Source organism: Peromyscus maniculatus, chromosome 6, assembly GCF_049852395.1.
Source record: "Peromyscus maniculatus bairdii isolate BWxNUB_F1_BW_parent chromosome 6, HU_Pman_BW_mat_3.1, whole genome shotgun sequence".
Lineage (NCBI taxonomy): Eukaryota > Metazoa > Chordata > Mammalia > Rodentia > Cricetidae > Peromyscus > Peromyscus maniculatus.
The window spans coordinates 48,326,325-48,345,501 of record NC_134857.1 but is presented as its reverse complement, the minus strand read 5'-3'; the positions used below and the strand labels follow the sequence as shown (position 1 = coordinate 48,345,501).

The 19,177-nt window shown below is 39.4% G+C and overlaps 1 protein-coding gene across 1 annotated transcript in view; it reads right to left on the bottom strand.

Moving 5' to 3' along the window:
* Rsrc1 (arginine and serine rich coiled-coil 1) overlaps positions 1 to 19,177 on the bottom strand; it is a 327,279-nt gene that overhangs the window by 300,969 nt on the left and 7,133 nt on the right. The window contains exons 6-7 of the mRNA XM_076575307.1: positions 5,897 to 6,092; positions 5,312 to 5,437 (exon numbers count right to left, since the gene is read on the bottom strand). Coding sequence (XP_076431422.1) covers positions 5,312 to 5,437; positions 5,897 to 6,092 — 322 coding nt within the window. The remainder of the gene's footprint in view (positions 1 to 5,311; positions 5,438 to 5,896; positions 6,093 to 19,177) is intronic.

The window sequence follows — 19,177 nt, the reverse complement described above, 5'->3', positions numbered from 1 at the left end:
CAGTGCTCTTAACCTCTGAGACATCTCTCCAGGCCTGGGAAAACATTTAATTGCAGGAAGGAAGGTGGCATGCAGCAGACCTGGTGCTCTGCTTCCCACCCCAACAAACTTCCTCCAACAAAGTCACACCTACTCCAACAAGGCCACACCTCCTAACAGTGCCTTTCTCTGAGCCTAGGGGGCCATTTTCATTCAAACCACCACAGAACCAAACTACACTCTAAATATTTATGTTTAGAACCACAACAAGGCTACTCTCAGCCTTAATCACAGACACTTCTCTTTACAGTGAATTGCAATGAATGCAGATAACTCATGACTGCTCAAAATACTAAGAATAAGCGACAATCCTGGGATCAGCTCTAAACAGAATGTTTATATAACCCTCTAAAGTTCAGGGAACATCATAAATGAAGGACCAGAGAGAATAGAGTCTGAAGCCAGGGGAAGGCTGTAAAATCCTATCCTCAGAGGTGACACAGGCATTGCAATCAGGAGCTCACAGCAGCTGTGGCTGCCTACACTGGGCCTGTGCAAAACTCTGCCTGTCTGCAGCCAACCATGGGTTGGGAGGAGTAGATGAGAGAGACTCTACTCCTCCCCACTGAACAAATGGCCACCAGTAGATCCCGGAAGACATCGGGAATTATCTTCAGCTGTGTAGCCCAAGGGGAGCCCACCAGGCTTCAGTGGATAGTTTTAAACTCCTGACCACAAAATGATCCCGGTTAAAATTAGTGGGTCACAAAACAAAAAAAAAAAATGTGAATGTGGAAAAGGGATTTTGACTTGTCAGGAGGGAATGATGACAGAGCCATGGAGGAGATAGTAGAAGGTGGGAGTGGGGAAAAACAGAAAGCATTCTATACAAGAATAAAATTGTCAAAGAACAGATTTGATCAATAAAATAAAGCCACAAACCCTAGCAATAAAGACATATATTGAACAAAGGATGGAAACAGATATTCAATATACAAGTAGCCAAAAAACATGGCCAAACTTAGGTCAAACCATACAGACTATAAGCCAAAGACTGTCCCAAGAGGGAAGGTGGTTATAGAATAAGTTGGCCTTCTGCTCCAGAAAGGCACAACAATTTTAAGCATATATGCATTTAACATCAGAATACTCAAATAAATGAAGCAAATATTGACAAAGATGGCATAAAAAATACTAGCAACAACAACAGAAGGAGATTTTGTTCATTTTTATTTACTTATTTTGTGTGAATACGTGTGAGCATGTGCATACCCTGGTGCACAGGTGGAGACAGACGACAGCTTACGGGAGCTGGGTTTTTCCTTCCACCATGAGTCTCAGGGGTCAGACTCAGGTCCTCAGGCTTGACAACAGAGTTGACAGTTAACCTTTACCAGTTAAGCCACCTTGCCAGCCTGTCAGAGATTTTAATACCCCATTTTCAATAATGAAAAGAACTTTTAGTATAGCACATATAAATATGGATGTATGAGTATATATGAGAAATAAACCATGATATATCTACCACTCAGCAATAAAAAAGTAAGTACTGATATAGAAAGGAAAACATTAAGCTAAGTAATGTTATGCAAAATTGCAAAATATTATGATCATATGACTACATTTACACAAAATTCTGATATAGAAAGGAAAACATTAAGCTAAGTAGAAGGCATATGCAAAATATTATGATCATATGACTACATTTACACAAAATTCTCAAATAAAATGTAATAGATTCATACTATAGAATACTGTTCAGTAATGGAAAGATATAATTATCAACATATATGAAATAAATAAATCTCAAAAGTAGTTTGGTTAATAAGAAGCCTTAATAAGAAATCATATGACGGCAGGCATAATCTACTCATGCGCAGGAACCCATTAGGTGGAATGAAGCAGTCAGCTCCCATAAGTTGTTCTCTGACCTCCACATCAACATGCCCATGCATATACAGGCATAAAATAAAATTTTTTTTTCTTTTGGTTATTTTTTGAGACAGAGTTTCTTTGTGTAGCTTTGGAGCCTCTCCTGGAACTTGCTCTATAGACCAGGCTGGCCTTGAACTCACAGAGATCTGCCTGCCTCTGCCTCCCGAGTGCTGGGATTAAAGATGTGCACCACCACCGCCCGGCACAAATTTATTCTTAATTAGAAAAATTAGTAAATAAAAATGAAGTACAGAATAGGAAAGAAGAATAAAAGCAATATTAACTTAGAAAACAGAAAAGAGAAGGCATAATTAATCAAAATCTATTTTTTAATGGGCTTGTTTTTTGAAGCAGGGTCTGTGTAGCCCAGGCTGGTCTCAACCTGGCTAAAGCTGAGGATGACCTCTGCCTCCTTCATGCTGGCATTATAGGCATATACTAGCTATGCCTGGCACTTTTTCTTTTTAGTCTAGGTAATCTACCAGATAATTTAAATAGGAAAAAAGTTATAATAAATAAATTAATGAAAGACAAAAGTAAGTAAGCACTGAAGTAGCAGAAAAGCCTAGAATCATTAGAGGGTACCCTGCAGACTTCTAGGCATTTATTTTAAAATCTATACAAAATGGATGATGTACTAAACAAGAAAAGTTTATCAAAAGTAAGTCATATGAAGTAGAATATTCAAGCTGTACAGTTTCTGTTAATGAAACCAAGAAAGTCACTGCAATGGCACTGAGCCCAGGAGATTTCATGAATCTACAAGAGCTTCCAAGAACAGAGTCCCAATAACCCAAAATTGTTCCTGAGCATTGAAAACGAAGGAAAACTTCCGAGTTCTCTTTGTGAAGAATGGTCAAACAATGTAGTTACTAAATTTAATAAAAACAGTACAAAAGAGAGAATTTCACATTGAATTATCAATGTAAAAGCACAAAGTTAAAAAATTAAGAGAACAGACTCTTATACCACATCAAGAAAAAAACAAATCCAGATCAACTGAGGTTTACTCCAGAAATGCAACACTGATTCCTCAAGAGATCTGGGGGAATCATATGCCATTTCTAAATGAAAAAGCTTCAAGAAAATTCAACACTCAACACCCATTTCTAGTCGGGGAAAAGCGTGATGGGCACACTCTTAAAATAGCAAAACATACATACTAGAAGCCTAAAGATGGGAAATACAAGATTTTTTTTCAATAAATCACAGAAAAAAAATGTATATTCTTTCCAACGCTGTGTTGAATATTATCCTAGAGGTTAAAAGCAATACAATCAGATGAAAGAAAGAATGAAAATAGAAAAGCAAAACTACTTCCGTTTGCACAGAAGCCCTAGAGAGACAGAAATGAACTGGAACAGTAAAAGAACTAAGAGGCATAGGGTATAAAATTAATATGAATTCCATAGGTTTCATATATAAAAATAACAAATAGTTATATATCCTATGTACAGAAAATCCCATGTATAATAGCAGTAAAAAGTTCAACTACTTTGGGATAAATTTAACAAGAAATAAACAAAAGGTTTTATGAGAATACTCCTTATAAAAATAAAATAAAACCTAGACTCTGCTCTAAACAGAATTTAGCTTGATAAAAGTGTGATCTGACCTTATCTTTTAAGTTTGATAAAATCTGACTAAAAATAACACCAGGCTTTTATCATAGAACTAGATGAGTTAGCAGCAAACTTATATTCATATGAAAGGAAACAAGCAGGCAAAAGAAATGGGAGACTATCCCTACTCAAAATTAAAATATGCTATAAAGTCTCCATGATTACAGGTACAGTGCCTATGGCAGAATTAATATAAGACCAAAAAAAATACTCATGCATTTTAATTAAAACTGAGATCACAATATTCATAATTATTACATATCAGAAACTATATGTGAGGGCCAAAAAAAAGGATGCACTAAATTTGACTTGGGGAAAAAAGATAGTAATCAATTAAAAAATAAAGAAATATCAAATAAAGAAATAGAGAATTTAGGATCATATAGAACTGAACATTAAAGAGTAAAAAGTATTTTCAAAATAGAGATGTGGTAAAAAAGTGGAAGAAAGAATATATGCAAATAAAAGCAAAACCTTGGAACTCTGCGGCACGTACAGAGAACAACAGTGTATTATACAAAGTGGTTTATACACAGAAGAAATAAAAAGCAGAGGGGTCAATGTCAAATAACAAAAATCCACACAAGCTAAACATTTCGACTTCATTGCAATCAAGCTTCATATGCAAAGAGAATTATAAATTGTATGCCCATTATACTAATGTGAATCCCCAGTCAGAGCCTAATACTACACAGAGCCAAGCAGAGACAAGAAGCAATCTTTAACAACAATACACTGTTTTTATTCTTTTATTTACTTCAATACTCTTCTGTCTAAAGGCTCTCAATGACTTCTAAACACCTCCTTTCCTTAATTCCCTCAATACCACGGTCCTATTCTATTAAATGACGTTTTCTACACTGTCTAAGATCTTCAACTCCTCAAACATACTCTTCCCTATACTGGCCTTAAAGCAAAGCTAGAAAATGCAGGAGTGATGCATCACCCATCAGTCTGCTCAGGCTGCTCCACAGTATACACAAGAAATTTATTTTCTTGGGTTTTTTAGACTATACGTTCAAGATCAAAGGGCCAGAGAGTTAGTTCCCTGTGAGAACTCCTTCCTGTCTTGTAAAAGGCAGCCATTTCACTATGCCTTTCCCCTCCGAGCATAAATGGAAAGGTCTGTCTTTCCCTCTCTTCTTCTTCTTCTTCTTCTTCTTCTTCTTCTTCAAGATTTACATTTTTGTCTTTATGTGTCTGTATACATGTATGCCAGATATGTGCAGATATCTCAGCACTGGAGTTACAGTATCTGTGAGCTACATTTTTAACTGTTAAGCCATCTCTCCAGCCCCTCACTTCTGCTTCTTACAGGGTCAATAGCAGTATCAGATTAGGGTCCCAACAAAACAACCTCATTTACCTTCATTACTTCTATAAAAGCCTTATCTACAAACAGATACACCAGGAACAGAAGCCTTAACAAATTGTTGAAAGACATAAATGCTCAGTCCATATCACAGCAGGTTAGTTCTAAACCTAGAGAGTTTGCAACTCCTGTTCTTCCCTCTTCAGACACTTCCACCATCATTCAGGGAATGAGAAGCCACAGCCAGAAACAAACACGGGATATATGAGTGAGGTCACACTGAACCACCCAGTCCCAGTAAAGCCGTCAGATAATGACACCTGCATGAGCAGTCTCCAGCGAGAGAGGCAGAACTGCCATCAGACGCCAGTGGAACTGGAGAAGGCAGGGAAAAATAACTACTGCTGTTGTGAGCCGCTGATCGCAAAGAGCTGTTACAAAGCCTAAGTACTGATGTGCATACCTTCTTGTTCTGCTTTTGGACCGAGACCTTTGAACTCTATAGGACTTTCCTCGAGCCCTGGATCGACTTCGACTGCGTTTTCTTCGGGAGCCGTAAGAAGAGCTGCTGCTTGACCTGTGCCTGCGTCTGAAATAAACCATCAGCGTCACCGTGAGGCAAAGTTTTGTTGTGAGCGTTAAGGGGGATCTAAAAGTGCTCGTTCTTGCTGTCTCACTCTTTCCTCAAGAAGACAGAATAAAGAAAACATTACTGCTCTCCAACACCCAGACAGATTCACAGCTGGATCAGCTACTAAATATTATGGGTCATAGTACTATACAATCTTTCCAAATAGCATCAGATAATGCAAGAACTATACCAACTTCTATCTACTTGCTTACATACAGGCAAAAGATGTGGATACTGGGCCTGATTAGAAAAAAAAAAATTGGAAAAAAACAAAAAACCCTCTGGGTTGGGATTTAACCTCCTAAGTACCTAACTACTAAAAGAAAATTATTTTATTCAACAAAATTAAAACTACAAACATGACTTCTGAAGAACATCACTCTCTTTACCATCTAAACAAAGATTATGAGCATTAACCTTCTCTCATAGGAATGTGAGCGAGGCTGGCGGTCTCTAGACCAGGACCTGGACTCGGACCGTGGCCGCCTGCCGCCCTTCTTGCGGCTGTACGTCCTGCTGTCCGAGGAACTACTCGAAGAGGAGCGTCTCCGGTGTTTCCTTTTTCTCTTGCTTCTGCTCTCTTCCTCGGTGTCTGATGACCGGCGTCCCATTTCTACAAGGGTACAACAACAACAAATTCCTAATTTAGTAACACAACAAATGAAATTCAAGATACAAATTTTTAAACTTTTTAAGAAAATAAAATTAACTATATTCCTTAAGCTGGCTGTGAACTTCTGGAGCCAGCTGATTTTCCTCCCATGCCTCCAGAGCAGCCGGAACTACGGGCACATACCACCACAGCCAGCCACATCTAAAAACTTTTCCAAGTAAACTGTGGTTGGCTTTTTTCACGAGCCCTGTAAAACAGCTTTAACAGTCTTCTAGCATACCAATGAACTCTTCACACATTCGAAACAACTCGAATCTGCACCAACTTTTTTGAATGTCTTTTGAATATCAATCCTAAAAAAAGTTCATTATATCGATTTTCTAACAGTTTAAGTTGCTCTTATCATTAACTTATATTAATAAATCATTAACATATATTAATAAATATGTCATTTTGTTTAGTAATTAACCACCTAGTCCTCCATTTTTTACACTCCCTGAAAATGAAAGGCATTTTAGAGTCATATTTTTCAAGCTGAGTTCTAAATATTTAAAGTTTTCTTTTGAGATTTTACTTAGTTTTATTTTATGTGTGTAAGTGTTTGTCTGTTCACCACATGAACGCAGTACCCACGGAGTCCAAAGATGGTATCAGATTCCTTGGGACTGGAGTTACAAATAGTTGTGAGCTACTATGTGGGTGCTGGGAATTGAACCTGGGTCCTCTGGAAAATCTGTGCTCTTAACTGCTGAGCTATCTCTACAGGCTCTGAGTTCTAACTATTTCAAAGGGAAGACCTCATCAGTCATTACGGTAGTATGAGATGAAACAATGCACTATTATCATTTCACTCACGAGACTGAAGAAGAATGTTAACTGAGTAGCAAAGTTGATGGTTACTGGGAAGTCAGCCAGCTCTTTACACACAGCTAGCTTGGTATGAGTCTTTCAGAAATCATTCAGCAATTTAATTTAAAAAGTAAAAAGAATGTTGATGCTTTTTTGACAGTGCAATCCTACTTCTAGAAATATATCTGAATTTTTTTATTTAAAAAAAGGTAACTGCGTGGGCTTGGCACGTGGCTTAGTTAGAAAGCGCTTGTCTAACTAACAAGCAAGCGGCAGCAGGTTCTCCAGCACTGCAGAAACTCAGTGTTGGGGAGCCTCAGATCCCAGCACTTGGGAGGTGGAGGCAAGAGAATCAGAAGTTCAAGGTCCTCCTTGGCTGCAGAGACATAGAGCAGAGGCTAGCTAGCCTGGGATACATTGTTCTGTCTCAAAAAAAGAAAGAAAGAAAAGAAGAGAAGAGAAGAGAAGAGAAGAGAAGAGAAGAGAAGAGAAGAGAAGAGAAGAGAAGAGAAGAGAAGAGAAGAGAAGAGAAGAGAAGAGAAGAGAAGAGAAGAGAAGAGAAAAGAAAAATTCATGAAGGCTTTATTACAGCATCATTATATTATATCTATGGAGACACTATAAGAAAACGTGTACATAGAAATAAAAATTAAAATGAACATGTAGAGAGATAACTTGAAAAACCAAAAAGAAAATAGTTAGTTCCTTCTAAGGATTTCCCAAATGCAAGAATGGTTCAGAATGTGTCCCCCTAAAAGAAAACAGCAGTTCTTTCAGGCCAAACCATAAGCAGGCATAATAGCATAACTGAGTGTGGCTAATGAGAATTGACCACACCTGACCAGGTCCCACAGAACAACCCCACTACAAACCCAGACTTCACTGCCATCACAACATCAAAAGTGCCCCTCATCTGCAGAGCGGGAACTGCATGGGGGAAAGTGCAGGGTGGGTGGGGTACTCCAAAATAACCACCACCACAGCCCAGGACCTAGTTTGCTCCTTTTGGAGTTGTTTTAGACAGGTTCTTGCCATGTCACCCCAGGCTGGCCTGCAACTCTCCCAGAGCTCCACCTGCCTCTGCCTCAAGTGCTGGGGTTAGATAAGAGCCATCACCAGCAGCTTCAATGTGGCTTTTGTGACTCTGATCTGAAAGATGAATTCCTAATTCCTCTTCCCCAGAAGGTAAGTACTGTCATGATTAAAAATATTGTTTCAAAATATAAAACATAATTTTTCTTTTCTGAAGACTTTCTACAGAGTTATGATTGTAGTTATATATTTAGTTGTACATTTGGTATACAAAAAGAAAAAACAGGTCGGGTGGTGGAAGCGCACACCTTTAATCCCAGCACTCGGGAGGCAGAGCCAGGCGGATCTCTGTGAGTTCGAGGCCAGCCTGTGCTACCAAGTGAGTTCCAGAAAAAAGTGCAAAGCTACACAGAGAAACCTTGTCTCGAAAAACCAAAAAAAAGAAAAAGAAAAAACAAAGGATGTCAGATTCTGATAATCAGGAATTAGCCAATCAGAACCTTATATTACTATAAAGGTAGCCGTGAGTGTTTCATGTGCAATACTTTCTTGATAAAATTAGTTACCTAACAATAGCATAAAAAAGCAGGATGCATCCTATGTAATAATTTAGATCAAATGTTACATCTTTCTTTAGTAATTACTCAAAATAAGTTAAATATGACTATAAACAAAATAATGTGTGAAAATACTGTTTTGAGAATTATTAGATGATCCAGGACTTCTAAGTCAGTATCAGTATAAATATTCCTGCTAGGGCTAATTCAAAACTCTAAACAATTTACCTATAGCCAGAATTAAAGATTTGTAAATAGTTTCTTTAAATTCTCTTATTTATTATTACTGTATTATCTATATGAGGTGTGTGGCCAAGTGTGCACCTTGGTGTACTGTGGAGGTCAGAGGACAACTTTCAGGGAGTTGATTTTCTCCTCTAACCACAGGTTGTGAGGATCAAACTGGTCATCAGGCTCGTACAGCAAGCACTCAATTCACATGTCCAACAAACACCGGGAAGCCTTGGGTTCCCAATCTTCAGTGAATCACTAATATCCTTTAGTCGCTTCCAAACTGAAAACCAGCCTCCAATAAAAGCTCACCATGACCTTTCCACTTAAAAATGTTTATAAAATTATATACATTCATACAATGTATACACAAACACGTATGTGTACACAGCTACATATTTTCAAACACATGTATATAATATCCATTTATAGATATAGATAGATTGATAGATATTCCATCTACAATAAATATCCCTGTATATGTATATATTTTTAAGAATAAGAAATATATACCAGCCTTTAAGGTAGTGCATGCCTTTAATCCCAGCACTCAGGAGGCAGAGCCAAGCAGATCTCTATAAGTTTGAGGCCAGCCTGATCTACAGAATGAGATCCAGGACAGGCACCAAAGCTACACAGAGAAACCCTGTCTCAAAAGAAACCAAAAAAAGAAAAAAGAAATATATACCCAATTCAGTGGTGGTGATAATATTTTCTTACTTTTTGGCCTTTTCTTCCTTTTTTCTTTGTTTTGTTTTCACTTTCAGAACTGACAAATTGACATGTGTAGTAGTACCCATTTTTAAAAACCAGCACTTAGAAGGCAGAGGCTGGCAGATCTTTGTGAGTTCAAGGCGCTGGCTGCATGGTGCAACTAATGTCTCAAAAACAAAACAACATATACGTTTTCTTTTCCACAAACAAGTATTTAAATTAAAATGACTTTAGTAAGTCTTTTATATTGTCATTTAGAAAATACTGAAATGCCAGGATTTTATCCTGTTATTTAAAAAATACTGACGTGTCAGGCACGGTGGCCCTGTCAGTACCTGTAATCCCAGCATTTGGGAGATTGGGGCAGGAAGATTTCCACAAGGAGGAGGCCAGCCAGGTCTAAAAACAACAAATAAACAAATAACTCTGGAGCATGATTAAAGGAATAAAAAAAGTAAGTCACAAGGATGAAGAAACTAGAAGACATCAGATGGTGGTGGTGGCGCACACCTTTAATCCAGCACTCCGGAAGCAGAGGTGGGCAGATCTCTAAGTTCTAAGGCTACACAGAGAAGCTGTCTAGAAAAAAACAGATACAGAGACAGAGAGAGACTATGACTAGAAGATAACAGGGAACAGCAGAAAAGATCAATCAACCAAGTTTTAGCAAATGAAAAACTGATGAAGGATTTAGAACTACAAAAACTGAGTATGAAGCAACTTGCAGAAAATTCCAACAAGAAAAAAGTCAACTCATCTAACAAAGATCAGAATGAAACAGGACCACACAGACAAGCGCACTGAGGAATAAAACTAAAACATGGAACTGATTGAATTTCTGTACCTGAAACACTCTCAGGTCCCTCCCCCATGCCAACTGGCCAGGTGATTAGCCTTCTCCAAAGCCAGCAGGACATATGATGTACTAGATGGGGAGTACAAGGTCTAGGAGCTCAGGTCTTTTAAAAGCGATGGAGGCACAGTGACGTCAAACTAAAAGTTAAAGGGTTAAGATTCTGAAGCCAAGTGTACATCCTTGGAAGGAAAGAAGATCTCTATAAAACCCACAGGATCAACTAACCTGGGCTCATAGGAACTCATGGAGACTGAACCGACAACCAGGGAACTTGCATGGGACCGACCTAGGCCCTTCTTGTGGGACTCCTAACAGTGGGAACAGGGGCTATCTCGGACTCTTTTGCAGGCTTTGGAACCCTACTCCTCATAGTGGGTCTCCTTGTCCAGCCTTAATACATGTCAAAGTGCTTAGTCTTACTGCAACTTGATATGCCATGTTTTGTTGATATCCATGGGAGGCCTGCCTTTTTCTGAACAGAAATGGAGGAGGAGAAGATTGGGGGAAGGGGGAGACAGAGAAGGGAGGGGAAACTGCATTCGGTATGTAAAATAAGTAAACAAGTTTTTAAAATAAAAAATTAACAACAAAAAAGATCTCTATAAAAACTGCACTGTCCCCAGTGGACAATGTATCTGAAGGTCCCATGAAAGAAATGGCAGGTTCCCATCCAATGACCCTGTAACATAGCCCACAGCTGACAAGCTCAACTATAAAGAGTGAACTTTTTCTATAGTCTTTTTCTGACTACACGACAGAAAAGAGAACCAGCTAGGTAGGGAAAGCCTCTGTCCCGAGAGACTGCCTGCCTCTGGGACCTTGCCTCAGCACTTCAGCACCTCCCTAGGGCTGTGAGGTCCTGCATGCAGCACCCAGGAACACAAAAGTAAATAAGAACCTGAAGGCAGAAAAGGAACACAAAGCAACTCATAGCAAAGTGGGAGCATACAGAGAAAAACAACAACAAAAACTTCCAGAACAAAAACTCATTAATATCTCCAGGTGGGTAATGAAAAGATGGCCCGGCAAGCAATGGGAAAATGCTCCAAGGAGAGAGCTTGGTTTAATAAATGACAGACAAGATAAGGTTGGAAAAGGTCAAACACTCGTAGAAGGTGAAAAGAAAATGAGACAAACATGAAAAAATTGAAAACCGTAAAATACAAGTACAGACATCTATCCAGAAAATCCAATATTTAACTGATAAAGGTGCCATTACAAAAGAATAGAAAAAGAAATGAAGAAAATACATGGAAGAATTTCTAAAAATTAAAAAGTATTCATTTCTCCCAAGTACTTGGGATAATGAAGTTTTTTTAAATAAACATATACTAGGGATAATAGAGAAAAAAATCAGACACTGGAGATGTTGCCCATTATACAGACAGCCCTTTTGAACCAAACAAAGAAAAATAATACTAATTATCAGGCACCAAGAATAAAAAGGAGATCCCAGACAACCTCAAAGAGTCACAAAATAAAATAAAGGAAGGAAAGCATAATGAAATGCACAGGCTTTTCAAATAGCAACACAAGAAACAAAGGAAATTCAAACTTCAAATTTCTGAAAAACTAATTCCAACCTCAAATCTCTTTCCATCTATCTTACCAAATTGGTGGTCTGGTGTGAGATGAGAAAAAAAGACATTTTTAGACATTTAAGTTCTCAAAACTAGATGTCATGCTCATCCTTCTTCAGGAAGTGTCCAAACAATGTGCTTCACCAGAAGGGAAGCAAGACACAACAAAGACAACAAAATTCAAAATGGGGATAAGAGACAAGAGACTCATGAGTGGGCACAATACAGGAAGACCTTGCTGTCCAAGGTATTAAATTCTAATGTACCAACAGTTCCCCAAAGAGAGCCCAAGGACCCGTCAAGTCAGGAAATTCAAGTGGTAAAATTATTTTCATTATAATATACAAACATTATCTTTTTCAATGTTCTGAATTTTTGCAAGAATCAAAGCAGAAGCAAACTATACTAGGGTCATTGTATTCTTCCCTGGTCCCTCTCCACTCTACACACCACTAGAGTCTCACTTAATAATGTTCTTGAGAGGGCCAAGAATACTGCACTTGCCTACCTCCTGTAAGAGCCAAGGTTCAAGCTGGGCGGTGGTGGCGCACGCCCTTAGTCCCAGCACTCAGGAGGCAGAGCTAGGTGGATCTCTGTGAGTTTGAGGCCAGCCTGGGCTACAGAGCAAGTTCCAGGACAGGCACCAAAACTACACAGAGAAACCCTGTCTTGAAAAACCGAAAAGAAAAAAAGACCCAAGGTTCAATCCCCAGTACAGTGACAGCACATATGCCACACTCCCAAAAAATACCCTTGGCAAAGGAATGAAAGTCATTAAATTTCAATATGTACAATTTCTATCATATAGTGAAAGATATTGGTTGTCCTAAAAAAATTGTGCAACTGAACTGCAAGCTGAACTAGCTGATTTTAGTATGAAACATAATTTTTGTTGTAAAACTGCCAATAGATGATCACTTAGGCTTGTTTGTTTGGCAGCCTTTTTCTCAGAGTGAATGAAGATAGCCTTTTACCTCAAGAAAAATTAACAGTATTTATCACCAGTCATAAAAGTCAGCTCTTAGCCGGCCGGTGGTGGCGCACGCCTTTAATCCCAGCATGCAGGAGACAGAGCCAGGTGGATCTCTGTGAGTTCGAGGCCAGCCTGGGCTACCAAGTGAGTTCCAGGAAAGGCACAAAGCTACACAGAAAAACCCTGTCTTGAAAAACCAAAAAAAAAAGACAGCTCTTAACTAAAAGATCTGAATTTTAGATTGTTTGTATCTGCCTAGTACTCAGGCCTCTTCTTTTTCTAAGATCAATGACAATATTAATACACATGAATGTTTGATATACAATAAAGGGTGCCAACACTTGAAAGACATATCTAATTCAGTAAACCAGTATTTTCCAATTGCCAAGGCATAATGTCACAAAAATCATCCACAGATTCATTCACAGTGCAAGACAAAAAGATTCTAATGCAATAAAGATAACTAATATAGGAAAAGTTCAGTCACATGGTTTGAAATACCACATTAAAACCAACCTTCAAGAAATTTAAAAACACTTTAACTTCTCAATAAATTGAATAAAGAAGTAAATATAATACAGTTGTCTTTAAGCAAGCTAGACATCAGATACTTGCAAAACTAAAAAATAATGCTGCTTTCTCAATGTTTTTGCTTTTGAAACTACAGCTATTTTTCATATTAAATTTTGTTACCTTGTTTATTATTATTGTTGTTGTTTTGTTTTGTTTTGTTTTTTCGAGAGGATTTCTCTGCATAGTTTTGGTACCTGGATGTCACTTTGTAGACCAGGCTAGCCTCGAACTCACAGAGATCCGCCTGGCTCTGCCTCCTGAGTGCTGGGATTAAAAGTTTGCACCACCACCACCTGGCTTATTTATTATTATTCTAAGTGAATCCATATACAGTTTACAACTTTGTTTAGATTACTAATAAGGTAAATATTTATAGAGAACACAAATAAAAGCTATGGCTATCCTCAACAATTTGTAAGAGTATAAAAGGATCTTAGAACCAAAAAGTTTGAGAAGATGCCTGCAGGCATCTCCATTCTCTATTCCTGTCCTGTTAATTAATTCCCTAGTTCAGCATAAAGATGAAGAAAAAGAACCATGGACAACCATTTGGCCATGTAGCTTTTGGTAACCAAAAATCAGAACATAGCAAATGGGTATAAATTTCTCTTTATTCTAATTACAAATGATGTCACTTGTGAACAGAAAATCAGAGAGAGACTACAAAAAGGTTTTCTCTATAACTGGCAGGTATTCGGTTCTCAATGCACTATTGCATGTTCTTAGCAAAGATGACGGTAAATCTTCATGGTCAACCTAACAGGATCTGGAATCACCATGGAAACACTCTCTAGGTCTAAGAGGGAGTTTCCAGAAAGGTTTGATTGAGAAGGGAAGAGCTGGAATTTGGGGCCAAATCCTGAACTGGAGAGTGAGCTAAGCACCAGCATTCATCAGTGACTGTAGACACATGTGCTCAGGCTTCTGCTGCCATGATTTCCCACCATGACGGACTGTCCCTTCAAACTGTGGAGCAAGGCAAGCCATTTCTTCTGTGGTTTGCTTTTGTCCAGCATGTGTCAATGCAAGGAGAAAAGTAACACAGCATATAATTGAATATTCTTAATCATTCCAGTCATGGCAATCAATTTATACTATACACTTGTAGAAAGGAAGAATTGTTCTACTTAACTCCACTGGTAAAGTGAATGTATGAAAATGCCCCCATCATAAAGACAATGATGAATTGATCAGATTGTTTTTAGCAATGTCACAAAGTAACAAATTTCAACCTGATTGTTTTTAGCAATGTCACAAAGTAACAAATTTCAACCCATCAGTAATTGAAAAACACAGCAGTTCTTGATTTCCTGTTCTCACTCTAGTTCTTCCTGGTTTCAGCTTCCTGGCTGCAAATCTCACCCAATTACTCCTGCATAACTGAAGCATAACAGGTAATGATCACAAGACAACAATTTAAAATTTTTTATTGTAAAGTTCAGGTAGCTGATTGAAAATATAAACTCAAGATGTGACCATTTAATAAGAGAACCTAAAGGCACACATCCTTAATAAGGATAAAAGAAGCAGTTACTATGTTTCAGAAAACGGGTAATTAGTTTTAAAAAACAAAGGTTCATGGAGGACATAACAATTTATAAGCACTTTGCCATAGTATTACATTAAAAATCAAAATATAATCTTTGATCCTGGGCACATGACCCCTCCCACAATAAAAGGTAGAAAAAGTAAAATGGCTGGATGTGATGGCACATGCTTACAATCTCATCACTTGGGCAGTAGAGGCAGGATAGGTTCTAAACCACATAGCAAGTTCAAGGCCAACCTGGGCTGCCAGACACACTGGAAAAAACAGAACAGAACAGGAAGTAAAAATGGGGTGGGCACTATTTCACATACTATGTAATCTACAAACAAGTAGAGAACCATGCAAAGGAATTAAAAGAATGGAGGTAAACTTCAGGTACAACAAGGCAAAATTCAAAAGAAATAAAGAATTCTATCAAAACATCCCTGCTAGGACTGTCACACATATGAACTCACAGAGGCTGTGACATCATTCACAGGACCTACACAAATCCTGCAGTGCTGCACAGGGTCCCAGCACTGAGATGGAGAAGTAGTCAGGAGCTCCCATCCCCAACCAAGAAGATAGAAAAGTAGTCAGGAGCTCCCATCCCCAACCAAGAAGATAGAAAAGTAGTCAGGAGCTCCCATCCCCAACCAAGAAAATAGAGAAGTAGTCAGGAGCTCCCACCCCAACCAAGAAAATAGAAAAGTAGTCAGGAGCTCCCATCCCCAACCAAGAAGATAGAAAAGTAGTCAGGAGCTCCCACCCCAACCAAGAAAATAGAAAAGTAGTCAGGAGCTCCCATCCCCAACCAAGAAGATAGAAAAGTAGTCAGGAGCTCCCATCCCCAACCAAGAAAATAGAAAAGTAGTCAGGAGCTCCCATCCCCAACCAAGAAGATAGAAAAGTAGACAGGAGCTCCCATCCCCAACCAAGAAGATAGAAAAAGTAGACAGGAGCTCCCATCCCCAACCAAGAAGATAGAAAAGTAGACAGGAGCTCCCATCCCCAACCAAGAAGATAGAAAAAGTAGACAGGAGCTCCCATCCCCAACCAAGAAGATAGAAAAAGTAGACAGGAGCTCCCACCCCAACCAAGAAAATAGAAAAGTAGTCAGGAGCTCCCATCCCCAACCAAGAAGATAGAAAAGTAGACAGGAGCTCCCATCCCCAACCAAGAAGATAGAAAAAGTAGACAGGAGCTCCCACCCCAACCAAGAAAATAGAGAAGTAGTCAGGAGCTCCTACACCAACCAAGAAGCTATCTCCAACTGACAACTGCTCCAAAGGAAAATTAGTTTCTCCAAGGGAGTCTCATTGGGTACACAAACCACACTTAAGGGCAGGCCCCATGTACAGCAGCAGATGGCCAACACAAAATAAACACAAAGGTATTCTTAGAGATTTTTTTGTCTCATATTGCTTTGTTTGGGTATTTTTTAACCATATTGGTCTTTTGCTTGTATAATATGGTTTCCAATTTTGAGTTTTTATGAGTTTTGTGTGTGAGTGTGTCTCTCTGTGTGTGTATACTTCTCCTGCTCTTTCTTGGTTTCTTTTCCTCCTGTTTTGTTTGTTTGTTCATTTGTTTTATTCTTGTTTGTCTTTTTATTTGCTTGTTTTCTTAGAGAGAGAAAAGGGAGGCATGGAGTTGGGAGGGTGGGGTGGTGGGGAGGATCTGGGAGATGAGGGGAAACCATGATCAGAATATATTGTATGAAAATAACTTTATTCTCAATTTAGACTATGAAATAAGATACTCCTGTTGCAACAACAACAACAACAAAATTCTGTAGATTAACATGTCTCTTTAAACTAACAAATCGTAGGATTCCCCTACAATGGTCTGACAGTGCAACCAGAAAAAGGTATCTATAAATGCACTACAACAACCCTATGACAAGCAATTCCTATCACAACTCTACATGCTGAATATGTAACGACTGGGTCAGCAAGGCCAATTAATAGACAAGTGCCAGCTGCCTTTGTCTTTTTCAGCTTCAGACATTTTTAGCCCTCTTATTGAACATACAGTAATAAAATGTTACCACTTAGCAAGAAATCTCCTTTGTCTGCAAAGAAAGTGAATATTCATAAACTCTAAGACTAGAGACAGCTCTCAAAGGATACCTACTTTCCCCACAAGGTTGTACCTGTCACATCTGCTCCAGTCCTTAAAACCTGAAAACTCTACATAGCTCCTTCACTGGGAGCTTTTACATCTAAGTTCAAAGATGACAATTCAAATGCCTTCATATGCCAACATATGACACCTAACAATCTACTACTTAGTGGGGACAAACTCGGTTACTGGAGACTCTAGACTTTTTTTCATAAACATTAAAAAAATACATCTTAGGAATTACATTAATAATAATCTAAAACCTAGGGCAGGCAACGTGCATTTTAACTTCTCAGAAAAGCAGAGTTCAAGGGTGGCCATCTGGTCACATGACCAAAGGTCCTGCCGTCAAAAATTTTTTTTTTTTTTTTTACAGAATGCTTAAAGTGATATATTTCAAGACAGGGGGGTCTGTTTGACCTTGTACCATCTCTCATGTCAACAAGCGTTTAGACTGGGGCGGGTGGGGTGGGGGGAGAGACTCGAGTGCCCACTAGACGCAGCCTCCCCTCGCTCCAACTACCTGGAGGAGATGAGAGTGAACTAGGCTATGAAGGTAGGACAACGAGGACACCCAAAAACGGCGATCGAGACCCGGGACCGGAGAAATGGGGGCTACCTCTCCACACCACCTGGAGACGGCAGGCCCAGCCCGAGGCCTGCGGCCGATCACCACCCGCGACCGCCCATTCCCGCGGCGGCCCCCGAGCCCGGAGCCCGGAGCCCGGAGCCCGCTGGCGGGGAACCTCCCAGGTGCGAGGCGCATGCGCACGGCTCCGCTCCGTGCGCCGCGGGCCATGGCCCAACCTTGGCCAGGGACTGCGCCAGGCCCCACGCCGCCTCACGCCGAGCAGGGCCTCTCAGCGCCTCCTTCGCGGGCGCCGCCCACAAGCTCTGGACGCTCGCATCACCTGGGTCGACCTTCGGGTTCGCACCTCCGGACGCGGGAGGCCTGGAACCCCCTCTTCAAACCACGGCGCCACCGGCGTCCTCAGAACTTGCTTCAGTTTAAGCTCAGCGCCTTCCTGGTTCCAGCGCCAGGCAGCGTCAGCCGAGCTGCCGAGTGCGTCGATGCAGGCCGCTAGGCCACTAGGAATGCCGAGCGAGTGGATTGTCATGCCGCCAATTTTTTGTTTAATGTTTGTTTCGCGTGTTTGCATAATTGGATTTTCTTGTTTCCCCAAAAGCAATAAAGGTGGGACTATGGGGTGTTACTGCTTTAGTAATCGCCGTTATCGTCACAGATAATCAGTAAACATCTACATCGTGGGAAGTTATGTTTAAGACATCGCGCTGAGCAAAATTGGTTAGTTCCTGTTGAGCGAGGTGGAAATTCGCCCAACAATAATAAATCATGGGAGTGTGTCTGCGTAGAGTCGTGTGTGATTAAATTGTAATGATTTATTTGCAAAACTACATTAAAAACCTTTTTTTTTTTCTGCCATGAAGGTGAAGGCATTCACGGATTGGACACAATTTAGTTCTTTTTATTAAAGTAGCCGTTGGATAGAGGGAAGAAATCTGCCCGATTCGAGAAGTTTCTTCTAGAAGAGAAATCAAATGTGTAAATTTATCAAAAACTTCAACAACAGAAATTAAAGACACGCAGCATTTTCTGTAGCTCATTTCATATTTTCCTTGTATGAAAATTGTTTTTCACTATTTAGTATAAGGAAACAAAGCTAAGGAGATATATAGAATATTAGCGGGAATTCAAGGCGACTGTTGTTAGCTAGATACCAAGGTACAGATTTCCACAGCATTTGAAATGCAAATCACCTCCAATGTAGATCTTTTCCTGGGAAGTAGCTGTACCTTAACTAGCCAGTTCTGAGGGACCATTTTAAAATGTAACTGCAACATTGCATGCTTTTTATAAATAATTCAAGAGCTGGGGGAACTACTGGGATCCTGTTTTGTTGTTGTTTTGTTTTGTTTTGTTTTGTTGTCTTTGAGCCTGTATATCTGTCCATAGGCTGTTAGCTGAGCTTTAACCTCAGTAATTTTTCTTCTCAAAACTGGTTTTTGAAATGTCTTATCTCAGGAAAAGATTTGCTGTTTAGTGAAA